We start from the raw sequence: 15,128 nt of genomic DNA, 5'->3' as shown, positions 1-15,128 counted from the left end.
AACTGTATAAGAAATACAACAAAATTAAAATTAAGAACAAGACAAGCAGAGGCCAATGCATCCTAGTTAAAAGCATGTTCCAATCACTACAAAGTTTTGTAGAGACCTTTTATTTTATTTTTTCAGTACAAGAAGTACAAAAAAAAATTAAATCCAGGAGAACAAAACAAGCTAGCCATCATAGCTAAAGCATGTTCCAACCATTCCAAAGTTTAAAGAGGTATTTTATTTCATTTTATTTTTTCTCATAAGAATTTTCATTGATATAATCAACGGCAGAGGAAGTATAACAAAATTAAATTCAAAACGACAAAGCAAGCAAAAGTCAAAGCATCGTAGCTAAAAGCATGTTCCAACCACTCCAAAGTTTTGAAGAGAACTTTTATTTTATTTTTTTTAATAAGAAAAAAAAAAATTCATTGACGTAATCAACGGTACAAGAAGCATAACAAAATTAAATTCTAGAAAATAAAACAAACCAAGACCGAAGCATCATAGCTAAAAATATGTTCCACCCAGAGGTGACTCAAGCCTATATTGAGAACTTAGGCAAAATATTTAACTGCCAGCCTATATAACTTTTGACACTAATATTTACAATCAAAATCATTTTATTTATTCACTTGATAATCACCCAATATTCCTAACCTTCACATGTAAAATTTCATATTTTGTGCAAAACAAAAACACAAAATTCTTCAATATAATAATTTTTTGATTGATGGCTCCTCCACCAACATCCAACAAGGGCTGCCGATGGATGAAGCTCCAAGAGAGAGAGAGAGCATTCTGGACAAAATTTATAGAATGGGTTTAAGATAAGAATATAAGAGAGATGGAGAAAAGGGGAAGAAGGTGATAGAAGAATCCAGAAGGTTCTATTAACAGAGAGCCGGTGGTGGTGACTTTTTTTCAAAAAAAAAATTATTGGATGTTAGGGTTAACTTACACACGCCTTGACTAATTCGGAACCTGAAGTTAACGACATGACAAATCTTCCGTAACCCAAAGTTTGGAATGTTTCACTTACATGAGATTCTTCCATAACCCAAAGTTTGGAAGATTCAATACTGTGACCTCTTCTTTGGTTTTAAGTCATTTATTTGCCTCTCACTCAGCCAAATCCGTTGGGTTGGGGTATGGTGGTGACTCTGTTAACAGGACAATGGTAGCAAAAGCAGCACCAAGAAGAGCAAAGCTGAAACCAACCATACAGCTCCTCCCCACACCAAGAACAAACCTCCCATCTCAGAATTTCACAAAATTTGATGCCATCAAAATGATAAATGAAGTACTCCTATGAATTTGTATCACTTTTTTTTACATACTCTTAAACAAAATTTCAATCATTGTATCCTGAAAGCTCAACAAGAAATTAAGAATGAAAACAAGAGTCAAAACACTAGCTTCAATCATCAGTCTTATATAAATTTCACATTTAAATTCCTTTACATTTACAAAAGCACACAATCATATAAGAGTATAACATTTATTTATTTTTTATAATCCTACAGGCCCCTGGAACCGGGAATGTTAATCCACTGCAGTTGCAGTTCCACCTCACCGCGCTCCACATTTCGGAGTCTAAGAAACATGTTTTGAACAACTTGGCCATTGATCCAGACAATGCAGCTCTCTTCGGCTAGGCAATTTTCTCGGGTTGGTTTGATTCTCGTGATTATGGTTCCGGTAGGGAGGCCTTCCAACCGCATTTTTAGAGCTTCTATGAACGGTTTAATATCAAACTCTGCGTCTCCCATTTTGTCATCGAGAGTGAATATATCCTTGTCAAAGACAGACTGCAATGTCATAAAATTAAAATGGTGGTTAAAAAACCATTACCATATCTCTTTCTATAAGCTTAGTCAATCTAGAATATGATAATCTCTTTCATTATTTGGATTTCATGATTTGAGCATAAAGCTCTTGTTTCTCCTCACTGGGATGCTCTTCATGAAATAGTAACTGAACAAGTTCATCCGCTGCTTTTGAGTGGTCATTTAGACCTTGGACAGCTTATAAGCAGCTTATTTCTTTGATTTACTTTTGTTTTCAGTAATTTTTTTTTCTTTTTTATAAGTTCTTAACTCTGTCTAAACTAGACGAATCTATAACCTGCACTGCAATTCCATTTGGGGGAATTGCAGCATAGTGGGAGGGAGAAAAAAAAATTACAAAAACATGTAGTGTGCAAATCATTTTGTGGTGGGGTACAAGTAAAAAATTATGACACTTGCACCTCACCATATTTGTGTTAAAAAAAAAAAATCTGTCTCACTGGGATGTGATTCTCCCATTCCATTTAACAATAAAAAAAAAGAAGACTAGATGAACCTAATATATATATATATATCAGCAATGATAGAGACCCCCTTTGTGGAGGACCCCTACAACCCCCTTTGTGATCCACACCATTCATGATGTGGACCCCACACATACATGAGTGGGCCCCACACATCATGAATGGTGTAGATCAGTAAAGGGGTTATGGGGGTCCTCCACAAAGGGGGTCTGACTCATTTTTCTATATATATATATATATATATAAACAAATTTTAGAAAGTTTATGAAAGAGGAAAATTATTCAAATTTTATCAAAAAAAATTCAAAAATTTTGTTTATTTTTGTCTTGAGTAGAATTTCTAAAAAGGGTAAATTATACTAATCTCTACAAAAATTTGACAAAAATATAGTAAATCTCGCAAGTTTAGCATACTTACATTCGGCACCCTGATTCTCTATTTGATTCATTAAAATGAGATGGAATAGAATGAAATGGTTATTCCTTAAACTTTTCTATGTAATGACCATTCCCTTAAAATGGTAAAAAATGATATATTTGTAACGTATTTGTTTTTTTTTTTTTTTTTTGTCTAATAATCAAACATGGGAATAAACATTTTTGATGAAATGATCATTTCATTCCAGTCAACCAAATATTGCTTCAAAATTTTAATTCACCTAACACTAAACTCCCTTCTCATTAGTAATTAGTTATTTAGTCCTTCTTTGACAAGTGAGTTGGGTTTAGGTTAGGACTACAAAAAGTATAAAAAGATAAAATAAATTAAGTGAATAAGACAATGTTACGTCCAAACTATAATAATTTCATTTTTTCTCTCACAAAAAATAAAAAATTCTTTCCAAACAGAGCTAATTTAGCCAAAATATTAGCCAAAAAATCAAGTTAAATTTTTTTTTCCCAAACGAAGATGGAAAAATAATGTAATATTTTAACACTAAAATGCATATTTTATTTTATTTATAACTTTTGTTTCCATAACCATGTTTTGCACCTTTTAACCTCACTTAAAAGAAAATTAGGATATTTGCTCTTACAGTTGTGTAACACCATTTCTGGTAGATGATTTTGATATCCTTTTGTGGTGGTGTTTATTTCTCCACTGTCATGGAGTTGTAACTTGTATGTAAGTAACAGTGAAGTGGTTGTTGGGCTTAGGTTTGAGTTTTATTGACTTTCTTAACTGTGAGATCATACATTGTAAATTACTTTCCTATTAATTTAAAAACAAAAACAAAAAACTTACTTAAAAGAAAAATCGATATAATTATCTCAAAACACTATTTAATAAAAAATTTCCAAACTTCATGAATGGTCGATGTATTTTACCCTTTTAAAAAAAACAAATTTTTTTGAAACTTCGAAGATTGTCAAATATAAACAGCCCTAAAAAATAAAAAATTCAACCAAAACAAAAATAAATCCCAAATATAAACCAACTTATAATAATATCTGCACCAAAAGTTGAAGGATGTTTTGGGGATCGTAGAAAACACTTACAAGATTGATTGGGAGATTTGGGTCTGCGATGGAAAGAGTCAAATCTTCATTCCACTCAGGATTAACATTTTTGTTCACTACTCGAGTCTTTAATTTCTGCTTGAAACAAACAATTCACACAAATGAATAACAAATCAGATTTCATGCCTCAAAAGAAAGTGTTTGAATTTGAAGAACAAAAACACACAGGTACTGAAAAGGAACATAATAGAGTGAGACAGAAACTAGTGGTAATTACCTGTTTGCCCATGCGGACAACAACATAAGGATCACTGCTTGTGACATCTCTGATGGCAAGATTTATGCCTCTGTGGATGTGAATTCTGAGCAATCCCATCAAGTTTTCCATTTGAATCAACCAATGAATCCAAGTTTAAAGTTGAAAGAAAATATGATTTGGGTTTTGATGAAAGTTGTACCGGGGATTCTTGAGGTATGTATGAGTTGGGGGCTAATGAAGAGAAGATATAAAGCTTAGGGCCGTTTGAGATGGAGGTGGACGCCTATTAATGCTGTGTTTTTGAGAGACGGAGAAGGGATTGAGATGTGTCTTCGAATTAGGATGGATTATGAAAAGAGAATTGGGATGAAGGTGGGAGAGTTGATATTATAGGTTAATTATCTGGCATAGTTTTTTTTTTTTTTTTATTACTTTTACATGTTGAATATTTTTTTTCTTTTTTCTTTTTTTTTATCAGATTGTTGAATATTTTTTTTTAAAATATTAATGTTTAATATTTTTATATTTTTTCATTAAGTAAAAATTATAATTTTATTTATTTTAATATTTTATATTTTTTTATAAAATAATAATTTAGTAATTTTCGTACTAATAACAATTATCAAAACCAACATAATTTTAGGTAATTCATTCACTATTGAACCACCTAAAAACAAACCGCCTAATTGTTGTAGTAGCAGTAACGTATTGATTGATGATGGTGACAGAGAGCAAGAGAGTCAACACGCTGCTTTGGACTCCTTCCCACCATCTGCGGCCTTATAGGCGGTGCATTAATTCAAGAAAATGACTGGGGGGCGGCTCCTCTGCGTCCGGATCGTCATTGGCTGAAGTGATCCTTTATAGCGATCTGTTATGATCCGGCATGTGTCTCATTAATAAAATTAATAGCTAAGATGACCTCATGTCAAAATGATGTCGTTTTAATTGTTAATTTAATTTTTTTTTTTTTTACAGTTACAGATCGAGAGGGAGGAGGAGAGAGAGTTGAGGAAATAGAGATTTTGCAGAGATTGATTTTTTTTTTTTTTGTAGAGATCTAATTTTTTAAAATCACTGGATGTGTTTGATTTGGTTTTAGGAGATAAATTTTCAAAAAAAAAATTAGGAAGAGAGTTTAAAAATTTTTTTGATTTGTTTGGTGATATATTTTGAAAATAGTTTTGGAGTATAGGAGTTGGGGATGATTTGATATTTTGTTGTAATTGAGTAGATATGTGTGAGAGAAAAAGTTATTGAGAAAGAGAGAAGAGAGAGAAAAAAGTGATTAATTGATGGGTTTTGGAATTATGAGAGAGAGAGAGAGAGTAATTTTGGAATTTTTTTTCCAAAATCACTAAACCAAACAAAATTTTGAATTTTTTTTTCCAAAATTACTTTCTCAAAAACAAACCAAACAAAGCCTCTATGTCCTCTAGTTTTTTGATTTCTATTCTTCAAAAAACTCACTTTAATCTCTATTCTTCAAGAAGTTTCAAGGACATAGAGATTTTGCAGAGATTTTGATGGGTTTGAGAGATGAAGAAGAAAATGGGTGGATTTGCAGAGAAACTCACATGAAAATGGATTTGGTGTTATCCATGGCTATGAACTTCCTGAGAACAATAAACAATAAACAACCCAATTATAGATTCAAGAAACCCAGAGACACCCAAAGAACATTTCAACCAATCAAAACAATAAATAACCAAACTATAGATTCAAGAAAGAACAAAATAAATAAATAAATAAATAGCATTAGTGTATTCCAAGGAAAATGAATGTGTATTCCATGATCAGACTTGCTAGCCCACCAAATCAAGATCCATGGATTTATTAGATCTTCATTTTCCCCCTAAAAACCAAAACCCATTGAAGAAACTAGTCGAAACAACACCTCCAAAATCTAAGAAACAAGAAACCAAACAACACCAATACCCACGAGTCCTTCTCAGATGAAGAACATAAAGAAGAAGAAAAAGAAGATGAGAGTGAAGAGAGGAAGGAGGAGAGAAGGGGGCGGCAGTGGGTGATCTACATAAATTTTGAATTAAAACTTTTTTTTTTGTTTGAAATTACTAACTAAAACGACGCCGTTTTGGTTAGTTTTATTTTGAGCCAATGAATCACTCACTTCACGGATCACTTCAGGAAATCCCACTCTAGAGGATCCTGATCCGGCTCGTCTACCTTGATATAGCATAGTTTTGGATTATTTTGTTTTTTTGGGGGTGTGATTATTAGTTGTAGATTGTTTGTAGTTTTTATTAATCAATGCATTTAGTTTAATGGTTGTTTAATATATTGATGTGAAATTTCAAGTTTAATTTCTATAAAGAAAAATTTAATATATTATGTGGTGACAATTTTAAGCTGTGAATAATAATATTAATTAAAATTAATCCGAATCATACTTACTCTTAATATTTATAATCATACTTACTCTTAATATTTATAATTATTCTTTTATTAAATTTATAATTACTCTCCTACTGACACTTTTTTCGGTGAATGCTCCTACTGACACACACCGAGCCAACAACAAAAAAAAGTGTCATTTTTATTTTCTATTTTTGAAAAAATGAAAATAAAAAATTTGTTTAATATACACAAATGTTTTGAAAATAAAAATAAAAAAAATGAAGAAATATAGTTGGTGTGTTGTCGAACTTCATTGTCGTTGGTGGAGGATAGATGCATGTTGGTCTCGTCAAAAGTCAAAAGCAGTGACTATTTGTTGGGTCATCAAAGCCAAACAGCATTCGCCGGACAGTGGTCAAAGCACGTTGGAAGTGCAAAAAAATGTACCAAACAAATGAAAACAAAAACAAATTTAGGTAACATTTGGTTTAGTTTTAGAATCTTAATTTAAGAATAAAGTTATATTTTATAAATTATATTTTAAATTTATAAGTTGTTAAATTATGATATAGTGGGGTGTTTGGGAAGTAGTTTTTTTTAAGTGTTTTGATTATTTTAGTAGGTTATTTTAATTTTTATATTTAGAAAGTTGGACTAAGTTTTTTGGTTGATTATTATATTAAAAAATATGTTTAAAATGATGTTTAAAGTTAAAATAACAAATTTGTCTATAACTTTATTTTTTCCAAAATTGATTTATAGAGATAAAATCGTCATTTAACTGTCTAAAGCCTACACTATTGGTGACAGTGTGCTGTTGGACAACGGCTGCTTTTCAATTTTTTTTTTTTTTTTAATCAATGGGTTGTGTGAGGCTAAGGATTTTCTGCCATTTGAGACTAAATAGCCTATCTCAAAGGTTCTCAAACACCACCATAAAAAAAAAAAAAAAATTGTTTAGTTATGAATTTTTTTTTAAAAAAAAATTGAATTAAATTTTAAATTTTAAATTTTAAAATATAAAAAATTATTCGATTATGAATTTTGAATAATAATATACCAAACAAATTTATCATTTAGTTTACAAAAACAAAAACAAAAACAAAAAATGTCAGGTGCCAAATCAATTGTTTTTTATCTTATATTTCAATTTGCGATGGTGTATTAAAGTGCCCCAAAAAATAAAAAAATGTGCTTGGTAGATTAATGAAATGTTTTTTCCGACATTGGCCCTGTTTGGTAGAGCTGTGGAAAAGTACTTATACCTTATACCTAAACAGCTTATACCTTATAACTATGAATATAAACTGATTTCTGACTTATAAATTAAGCATCTCCTGCCCCACTCAAAGAATAAGCTGATTTCTAACTTCCAAAAAACTATAAGTTATAAGCTATAAACTAAACCAAACACATCAAAATAATTTAAATTAAGCTGAAAGCTGAAATAAGCAGTTTTTAAGCTGCACCAAACAGGCACATTATAGCTTAGATAGAGTCCCAAAAAAGTAGCATCAGGTAAACGTAATTAACACAAAACTTATTAAATTGTTTTTTTTTTAAATAAAAATTTACTCTTTAGATTCTTCTAAACTAGAAAAAACTAAAAATAAAAAATTTTAATACAAATTTTCAATATTTTCACTAAAGACAAAAAAATTATTTGGAAAAAAATGTGACTTTTTTAACATTTGTCAAACAAATTTAATTTTATTGTAATTTTTCACTGGAGAATTTTTTTAAGTCCATGATATTAAAATTTTATAAGATAAAGGATATATAATATTTTCATAGTATTTGGGGTCTCCCTCAACTTTTTCACAGAGAAAAATCGACACAGAGAAATGTTGCCCTAACATAGAGAAATAAAATTTCTATATAATCATAAAGAAATTTCATTGAGAGACGTTAACTAATAAAAAAATATATATTAGACTTTTCCAACTACCCCAAGTTGGAAAGTGATAATTCACCAATTTTCCTTTTTCCATTTTAATTGTCAACTAAATAAGCAAAGCTAAAATATTTTTAACTTAAATAATCAAAAAAATAGATTTTTTTCTTTTTTTATTGTTTAGTATTTCACAAACAAAGGCTTGGTAAATACATGGTATAAAACAACCATATCTATTATATAAATAGTAATTTTAACAAGGCTTACAATCTCAAATTTGTGTTAAGGATGAGAGTGCATGGTGAAGATTGAAAGTATGTATTATGGGGTTAATGTGCAGAATGAATATGAATCAAATATTGATATTTTTAGATAATTTCTGAATAAAATTATGAATCTTTAGTATTACTAATAGGGTTTGACTTCATTGAAATTAGTCATTTCAATTTGATGGAGTGTTTAGGTTTGATAAGCTCATTTTAGGACCAATTTAAGTGATCCGAATTATTTAATTTTTATGACTTATTGGGTAGAATATTCATACAAAAAAATCAAGATGATCGGGTATTGGTAGCTATATTTGAATCAAATTTGTATTACAAAAAATATATAGTTATTCTTGAAATTATATTTGTTGTCTATTTTTTAAAAATAAATATGATTCAAATATATTGTTACTGATGTCTAATTATTTTAATTTTTTGCATAAATATTTTACCCAACTAATCTTCAAAAATTAATGGTTCGAATAATTAAAATTAGTTCCAAAATAAACTTATTAAACCCAAACATCCTCTCAAATTGAAATGATAATTACACATAAGCCAAACACTCACTAATATAAATATAAAGGTCATGATGATCGACCTTAGAATTGCTTCAATAGAGAACAAAGAAGAACAAGGTTGGCTTGGTCTTGGCAGAGTGGTCCCTGTTCGAGTTGTGAACTGATTACATATTAATTTTTCATTGTTTAAAAAGTTGAAAACTTTTACTAAATACTTTTCTTAGTCAAACAACCTATGTTATGCTTTGGCCATTATTAATCAACAATTGCAGCTCAAGGGGTCTTAAAACTTGAAGAGATTGATCTATCAAAAACTATAGGTGACCTGGTCCATTGCTTTTAATTATGTGGCTGCAAAGCTTTAAAATTGTGTTTGGATGTTAAAAGACTACTGGATTGTTGTTGATAAGTAAAAGTATATAAAGTATTTTAGATTATGTGAAGATTGAATTAAAATTATAAATATTTTAGCATTATGAGTTTTTTAATGACTTAAATAGTTGTGTAACACCACTTTGTAAGTTTGTAGTGTGAGTTTGAAGTGAGAATGGGTTTTGGCAATCGATTTTTAATTATTTTTTTTTTGTTAATTTTTGCTCTTTTAGCATTTTTTAATTAAAAAAAACTCTTCACTTTTAGATCTTAATGAACTAAAAATTCCTAAAAAAATAAAGATCGGAAAAAAACTCAACTTTTTTTATTTTTGATTTTGTTGATTACTTTTTTAGATCCCTCTAAACAAGAAGAATCCCCTACCCCACACAACAACCCCCCCCCAAAAAAAAAAAAAAAATTTGACAAATTTTTTTACCTTTTTTTTTAGATACCAAAAAATAAATAAATGAACTTTACCAATCGTTGCCAAACAAAACCTAAGTCAAATTGAAGTAGTTTGATTATTAATACAATCTTAAAGTTTATATAAACTTACTGTGCTGAGTTTTTAAATTACAAATTTTATAAGTTGTAAAATGTGTTTAAACTAGACTCGATTAATTTAAATAACAAATTTATCAAATTTATCTTGATAAAATTTTAATGAATATGATGAATGGTTTTACAGCCCAAGGACAATCCATTTTGCGGCCCACCACTATGAACCTAAAACAAAAGAGAAAGAAAGAAGGGCGACTGACCCAAAGGTCCAAGCCCAACATATCATACCCTATTTAGACCCAAAACAAATTTAATACTCCATTAAGTCCTCAAATTAACAATAAGACGAAAATACCCACAATATATCATCCAATTTACACGCGCGCAACCATCTCCCACGTCCCCATCATCTCAGTCCGATCACTACACTGTCACGTCTCCGCCGCTCGAAATCGACTCCTCAGTCCTCCATCTCTCTTCCGTTCAACTCCATCCCCTCTGAAACCCTAACCCTAACCAGAAAACGTAACCGTTCATCTTCATCACCCACAATCATCTCAGTCTGATCAGTACGCTGTTACATCTCCGCCGCTCGAAATCGCATTCTCAATCCTCCATCTCTCCTCCGTTCGACTCCATTCTCTCTGAAACCCTACCCTAACCACAAAACCAAACCGTTCAACTTCAACACAACACCAAGCCGTTCATATTCTCCAATCGGCGACTCTCAACAACACGAAGAACCATCACCACTCTGAAGAGATTTCATAGTTCCTGACTTCCGATTCACAAAAATGGGGAAAAAAAGTAACATCTCTCTTCACCTATTCATTATTTTTCATTCACATTTGTACATCATTCTTTAATATTTCTTATATACACATTTTACATACTTCCAAATGTATAAACCCTCTTTTAATATATATATAGTCCCCTGTTTTTCAACATTCTAAACACTGTTTTTGCACATAAATCCCTGTTTTTACACATTCAACACCTTATTCTTATTCTTGTTGTTCAATATTGGCTTCTCTTATTCTTATTTTTGAATTTTTAATCTTCTTGTTGTTATTGTTGCTTTTTACAAAATACAATGGGCTGTTCCTATTGTTCATACTGTTTCCTTATAAAAACTGCAACATCATAGTGTTTCATTTCATCACTATACAAGCAACATATCTAAATTTATTCAAACTGCAAATGAAACTGCAAAATTACACAGTTTAACCACTACTCAAAACAAATAGCTAACTTATTATAAAGTGCAAATCAAACTGTCAAATTATACAGTTTCGTAACTCTTACCAACAAAATACATATAACTTCATATTAAACTGCATATAAAACTCCAAAATTATACAGTTTTGTCACTATATTACTCATACCCTGTTGTCACTTTCATTTTTTCAAAAATAGCTGTTGGAAGATATTGGAAGAAACAAACCCGTATGCCCACAAATCCAATCAGGGATTTAACCATCTCCCCTTTTGAAAGTCCCTCTCCTGTATCCACTCAAATGCCACCACCATCTCCCCATCCACAAAAAACCAAACCACCACACCCAAAAACAACCAAACCCAACAGACCCCACCAAAAAACCCACAAAACAACCACACCACCTACAAGAAAAAGCCCAAGAACTACACCACAGACCCCACCCACCCAACAAACACCAACCACACCTCCAACCACAACAAAAACAAACAAAAGAAAGCCAACAAAAAACCAAGAAGCTCCTCCAACCAAAAAAAGAAAGCTCCAAGAAAGCCAATCAACTCCCAAAACAAAAACCAAGGCATCAAAAGAAAAAAAAAAGCAGCAGTCCCTGCAAAGAGAGTCCAACAATTTAATTATCGTTCCAACATCGGAACGGTAATCAAACTGTTGAAGGGGGTCAAATTCACAAAAGCCCAACAGACAGAGCTGCAAAAAACCCCTTTTTGGCCCCTTATAAATGCTCTCTCCTCAACACAACTGAAGGCCTCTTGGTGCAGATGCTACAATTCCATTGTAGCAGAAATGACAACACTCTACAACAAAAGAAAAAGATCATTTGTGCTTGGCAAAAAGGAAATGAAACTCAGAACCAGTGATGTCAAGCTCATTTTTGGTATCGACTGTGGAGAAGACAGCATCACCACCAAATCCTATGCAAGACCAAAGGATTTTGAGCTTCCATTTTACAAACGAAGATGCAAATCAGTCAAGAGATTGGATGGCAAGTCTTTGACCAAAATGTTTCAACAAACAAAAAAAGGAAAATCAACCAATGATTGTCAAGATCTTGCAAGGGTAATCACCCTTTACTTGTGCTTGAAACTTCTCATGCCCACAACAGGCCATACACTCAGTTGGAGTTTCCTCAACTATGTTGACAATCTCAACAACATCAAGAAGTACAATTGGGTTGAGGCAATAAAAGACACACTGATGAATTCAATGGCAAATGCAAACAACAACCCAAGGCATGTCACTGGATGCGTCATGCTACTCTTGGTAAACACATTACTCAACTACTTCCCACAAAAATATCAGACATCCACCTATTTCTAACTATCTAACATATTTCAACTTTTTTTTTTTTTACAGTACTGGTACTGTGAGCACAGTAAACTCCTCCGACCATCCAACAAAGAAGGCTTCCCATGGTTTATGAAATGGAACCTTGGCAAAATGTACTCCAAGTGGAAACACATCAGCCTCGCTCACTTTGAAAAGGTATTCAAGCTCTTCTATACTATCCTAGCACAAATCTATTCAACACTCCTTTCATATTCATTGTAGTACAAATCATATTATGAAACTGTGAAAATTTTCAGTTTCAAAGCACACACTTCTTTAACATCACTCATGTTATGAAACTGTAACATTTTTCAGTTTCAAAAAACATATTTCGACACTTAACCCACATTACTCACAGTACAACTCATCTTATGAAACTGACCAAATTTACAGTATTACTGATATATGCCACATTGTTCCAATGCAGGTTAACCAAAGTGCTTTAACCCCAACTGAATAAGAAATACAGTTATTGCATATCAATCAAAGCACATCAACAGACTCTTCAGCAAAGAAACAAGACCACAAAAAGGACAATAAGCAAAAAAAGAAAACAAAAGCAACAAAAAAAAGAACACTTCTAGACAGTGATGAGGATGACTTTCTCGAAGAAGAACATCATTCAGAATCAGAATCACAATCAGAACAAGAAGCACAACAAAAAAAAAAAGAAAAGAAAGCAAAAACCACAAGAAGAACCACAAAGTGATGAACAAGAAGAAAAGAGTGATGATGAAAAAAATCAAGTGACTGATGAAGAAAAAACTGATGAAGAAGAAACTGAAGAAGAAGATGAAACTGAAACTGAAGAAGAAGAAGAAGAAGAAGAAGAAGAAGAAGAAGAAAAACACCTTGATCAAGAAGAAAACCAACAACAAGAACAAGAAGAACAACAAACAAACCAACACGAAGAAGTCAATGAACAAGAACTGACAAACCAACAAGAAGAACTGCAAGAGAAATCTCACATACTTCATGCACAAGGTAAACTATTGTCTAATACTAAAGCATACTGCAAAATTTCATTAAACTAACCAAAACACAATCCAACATTTTTATAGGTCATGACCAACCACAAACACCAACCAAAGAGGACGACAAGGACAAGCTCATATCAGCCCTGAGAGCACAAATGCAAGAAATGGAACAAAAATTCATGGCTGAATTGCGTAAAAAAGAAGATCAATTGAAGGAAATGTCCACCAAAAAAACTGGCAGTCCCCAACAAAGATCCATGGTCAAGAGAATCAAACAAAAATCAAGAAAACAAGCACATGACCCAGATTTTGAATACCAACCAATGACCAAACCCAAAGAACATGCAACAAACAAGACACAAACTGCTGTTGATGTACCCAAACCAACACAGGGTACCAATCAAGAAAAAGAAAAGAAGAATGACAACAAAAAAGAGGGTGCTCATGAAGCAAAACAACAGCATAAAGAAAAGATGCAAGAACATATTGGCCAAGATAAAGCAGTTGCTGCTGAAACAAACCCAAAAGAGCATGCCAATCAAAAGAAGACAAATCTTCAAGTATTGGAAAGTGATGATGATTTCTAGGAAGAATCAATCCCAAACAAGCCACTCACCATTTCATGCCGCAAAACAAACAAGGTTTGGCATAGCCTATCCAAAAAAGACCAAGACCAAATTCAACTCATCAACAACACACAATCAAGTGCTTGTGTCTGGTCTGGCAGTGAAGATGAAAACTGCATATACTTTTCAGATATATGCAGATTGACCAACAGGGAACCCTTATATGGGAATGTAGGTCTCCAACTGCACAATTTTACAGTTTCTGTACATATTCAATAACCTATTCCACAAACCTAACACATTCTCATATATAACATGTTTCAGGTCATTGATGCCTTCTCAGAAAAGCAATTGGCACTCCAACCAACCATTGAAGAATTTGAGAAAAATGATCTAGTCTTTGCAAGCAATCCATACGCAGGAAGATCTTACGTTTTCTCAACACTCATCAATGTAAGCAAAACTTAACATACCTTACAACTGCAAAATTTTCTACTTTATCAACATGTATTACTACATAGTTTTATGACATATTTCAAACATATATATGACTTACAGACTCCACTACAAAACCAAGATCAAGCACTGAAAGAAAAACTGATGGACAGCCATTTTCCAGAAGCAATGAAAAACAGATATATCCATTTCCCAATCAACCACGACAACCATTGGACAATTGTGGTCTTTGACAATGCTGATGGAATATGGAGACACTATGACTCTTTGAGACCAGCAAAACATTGCCACAACAAGCACTTTGAAATTGCAAAGCAAATTGTAAGTTAAAATAAAATTTCATACTTAGTTCTATTCCTTTACAAACATCTCAACTCATCACTATAACTAACAAAAACACCCACTAACTATTTTGTAGCAACAACATCAACTGAGATGGAATAAAGCATTACTCAGCAAACAGGGAAACATGTTTTCATCTCAAGAGTGCGAGACAGAAATTACATCAATTGAGGAATGCCCACAACAAACCCCACACTCGTAAGATACAAAATCCATAAACTAATCTTCCAATATGCTAATTTTTGCAGTTTCACCTAACTAATTAACTTCATCTCAAACATTGC

At 31.9% G+C, this 15,128-nt stretch overlaps 1 protein-coding gene across 2 annotated transcripts; it reads right to left on the bottom strand.

Annotated features, from left to right (window-relative positions):
- Positions 1-1,403: 1,403 nt before the first annotated feature.
- On the bottom strand, positions 1,404-6,062 carry LOC114271576 (protein C2-DOMAIN ABA-RELATED 4). Of its 2 annotated transcripts, XM_082867374.1 has the most exons (4): positions 5,600-6,062; positions 4,041-4,893; positions 3,803-3,898; positions 1,404-1,799 (listed from the first exon to the last, which is right to left on the bottom strand). In XM_082867374.1, exons 2-4 carry the CDS (start codon positions 4,149-4,151, stop codon positions 1,509-1,511), a joined length of 498 nt encoding a protein of 165 aa, XP_082723500.1. In that variant the 5' UTR covers positions 4,152-4,893; positions 5,600-6,062; the 3' UTR covers positions 1,404-1,508. The 2 variants fall into 2 exon arrangements, with proteins under 2 accessions (XP_082723500.1, XP_028068988.1); XM_028213187.2 differs by having other exon boundaries at positions 4,041-6,044.
- Positions 6,063-15,128: the final 9,066 nt, after the last annotated feature.

The sequence above is a fragment of the Camellia sinensis genome, chromosome 4 (genome assembly GCF_055761805.1).
Source record: "Camellia sinensis isolate YWXY chromosome 4, ASM5576180v1, whole genome shotgun sequence".
In the NCBI taxonomy this organism is placed as follows: Eukaryota; Viridiplantae; Streptophyta; class Magnoliopsida; order Ericales; family Theaceae; genus Camellia; species Camellia sinensis.
This window is presented reverse-complemented; position numbering and strand designations above follow the sequence as displayed.

Coding starts and splice junctions, on each gene's coding strand:
- LOC114271576 (XM_082867374.1), bottom strand. CDS start 4,151: ATGGAAAACTTGATGGGATTGCTCAGAATTCACATCCACAGAGGCATA. Junction 3,899..4,040: donor TTGTCCGCATGGGCAAACAG/GTAATTACCACT, acceptor TGTTTCAAGCAG/AAATTAAAGACTCGAGTAGT. Junction 1,800..3,802: donor CAAATCTCCCAATCAATCTT/GTAAGTGTTTTC, acceptor ATGACATTGCAG/TCTGTCTTTGACAAGGATAT.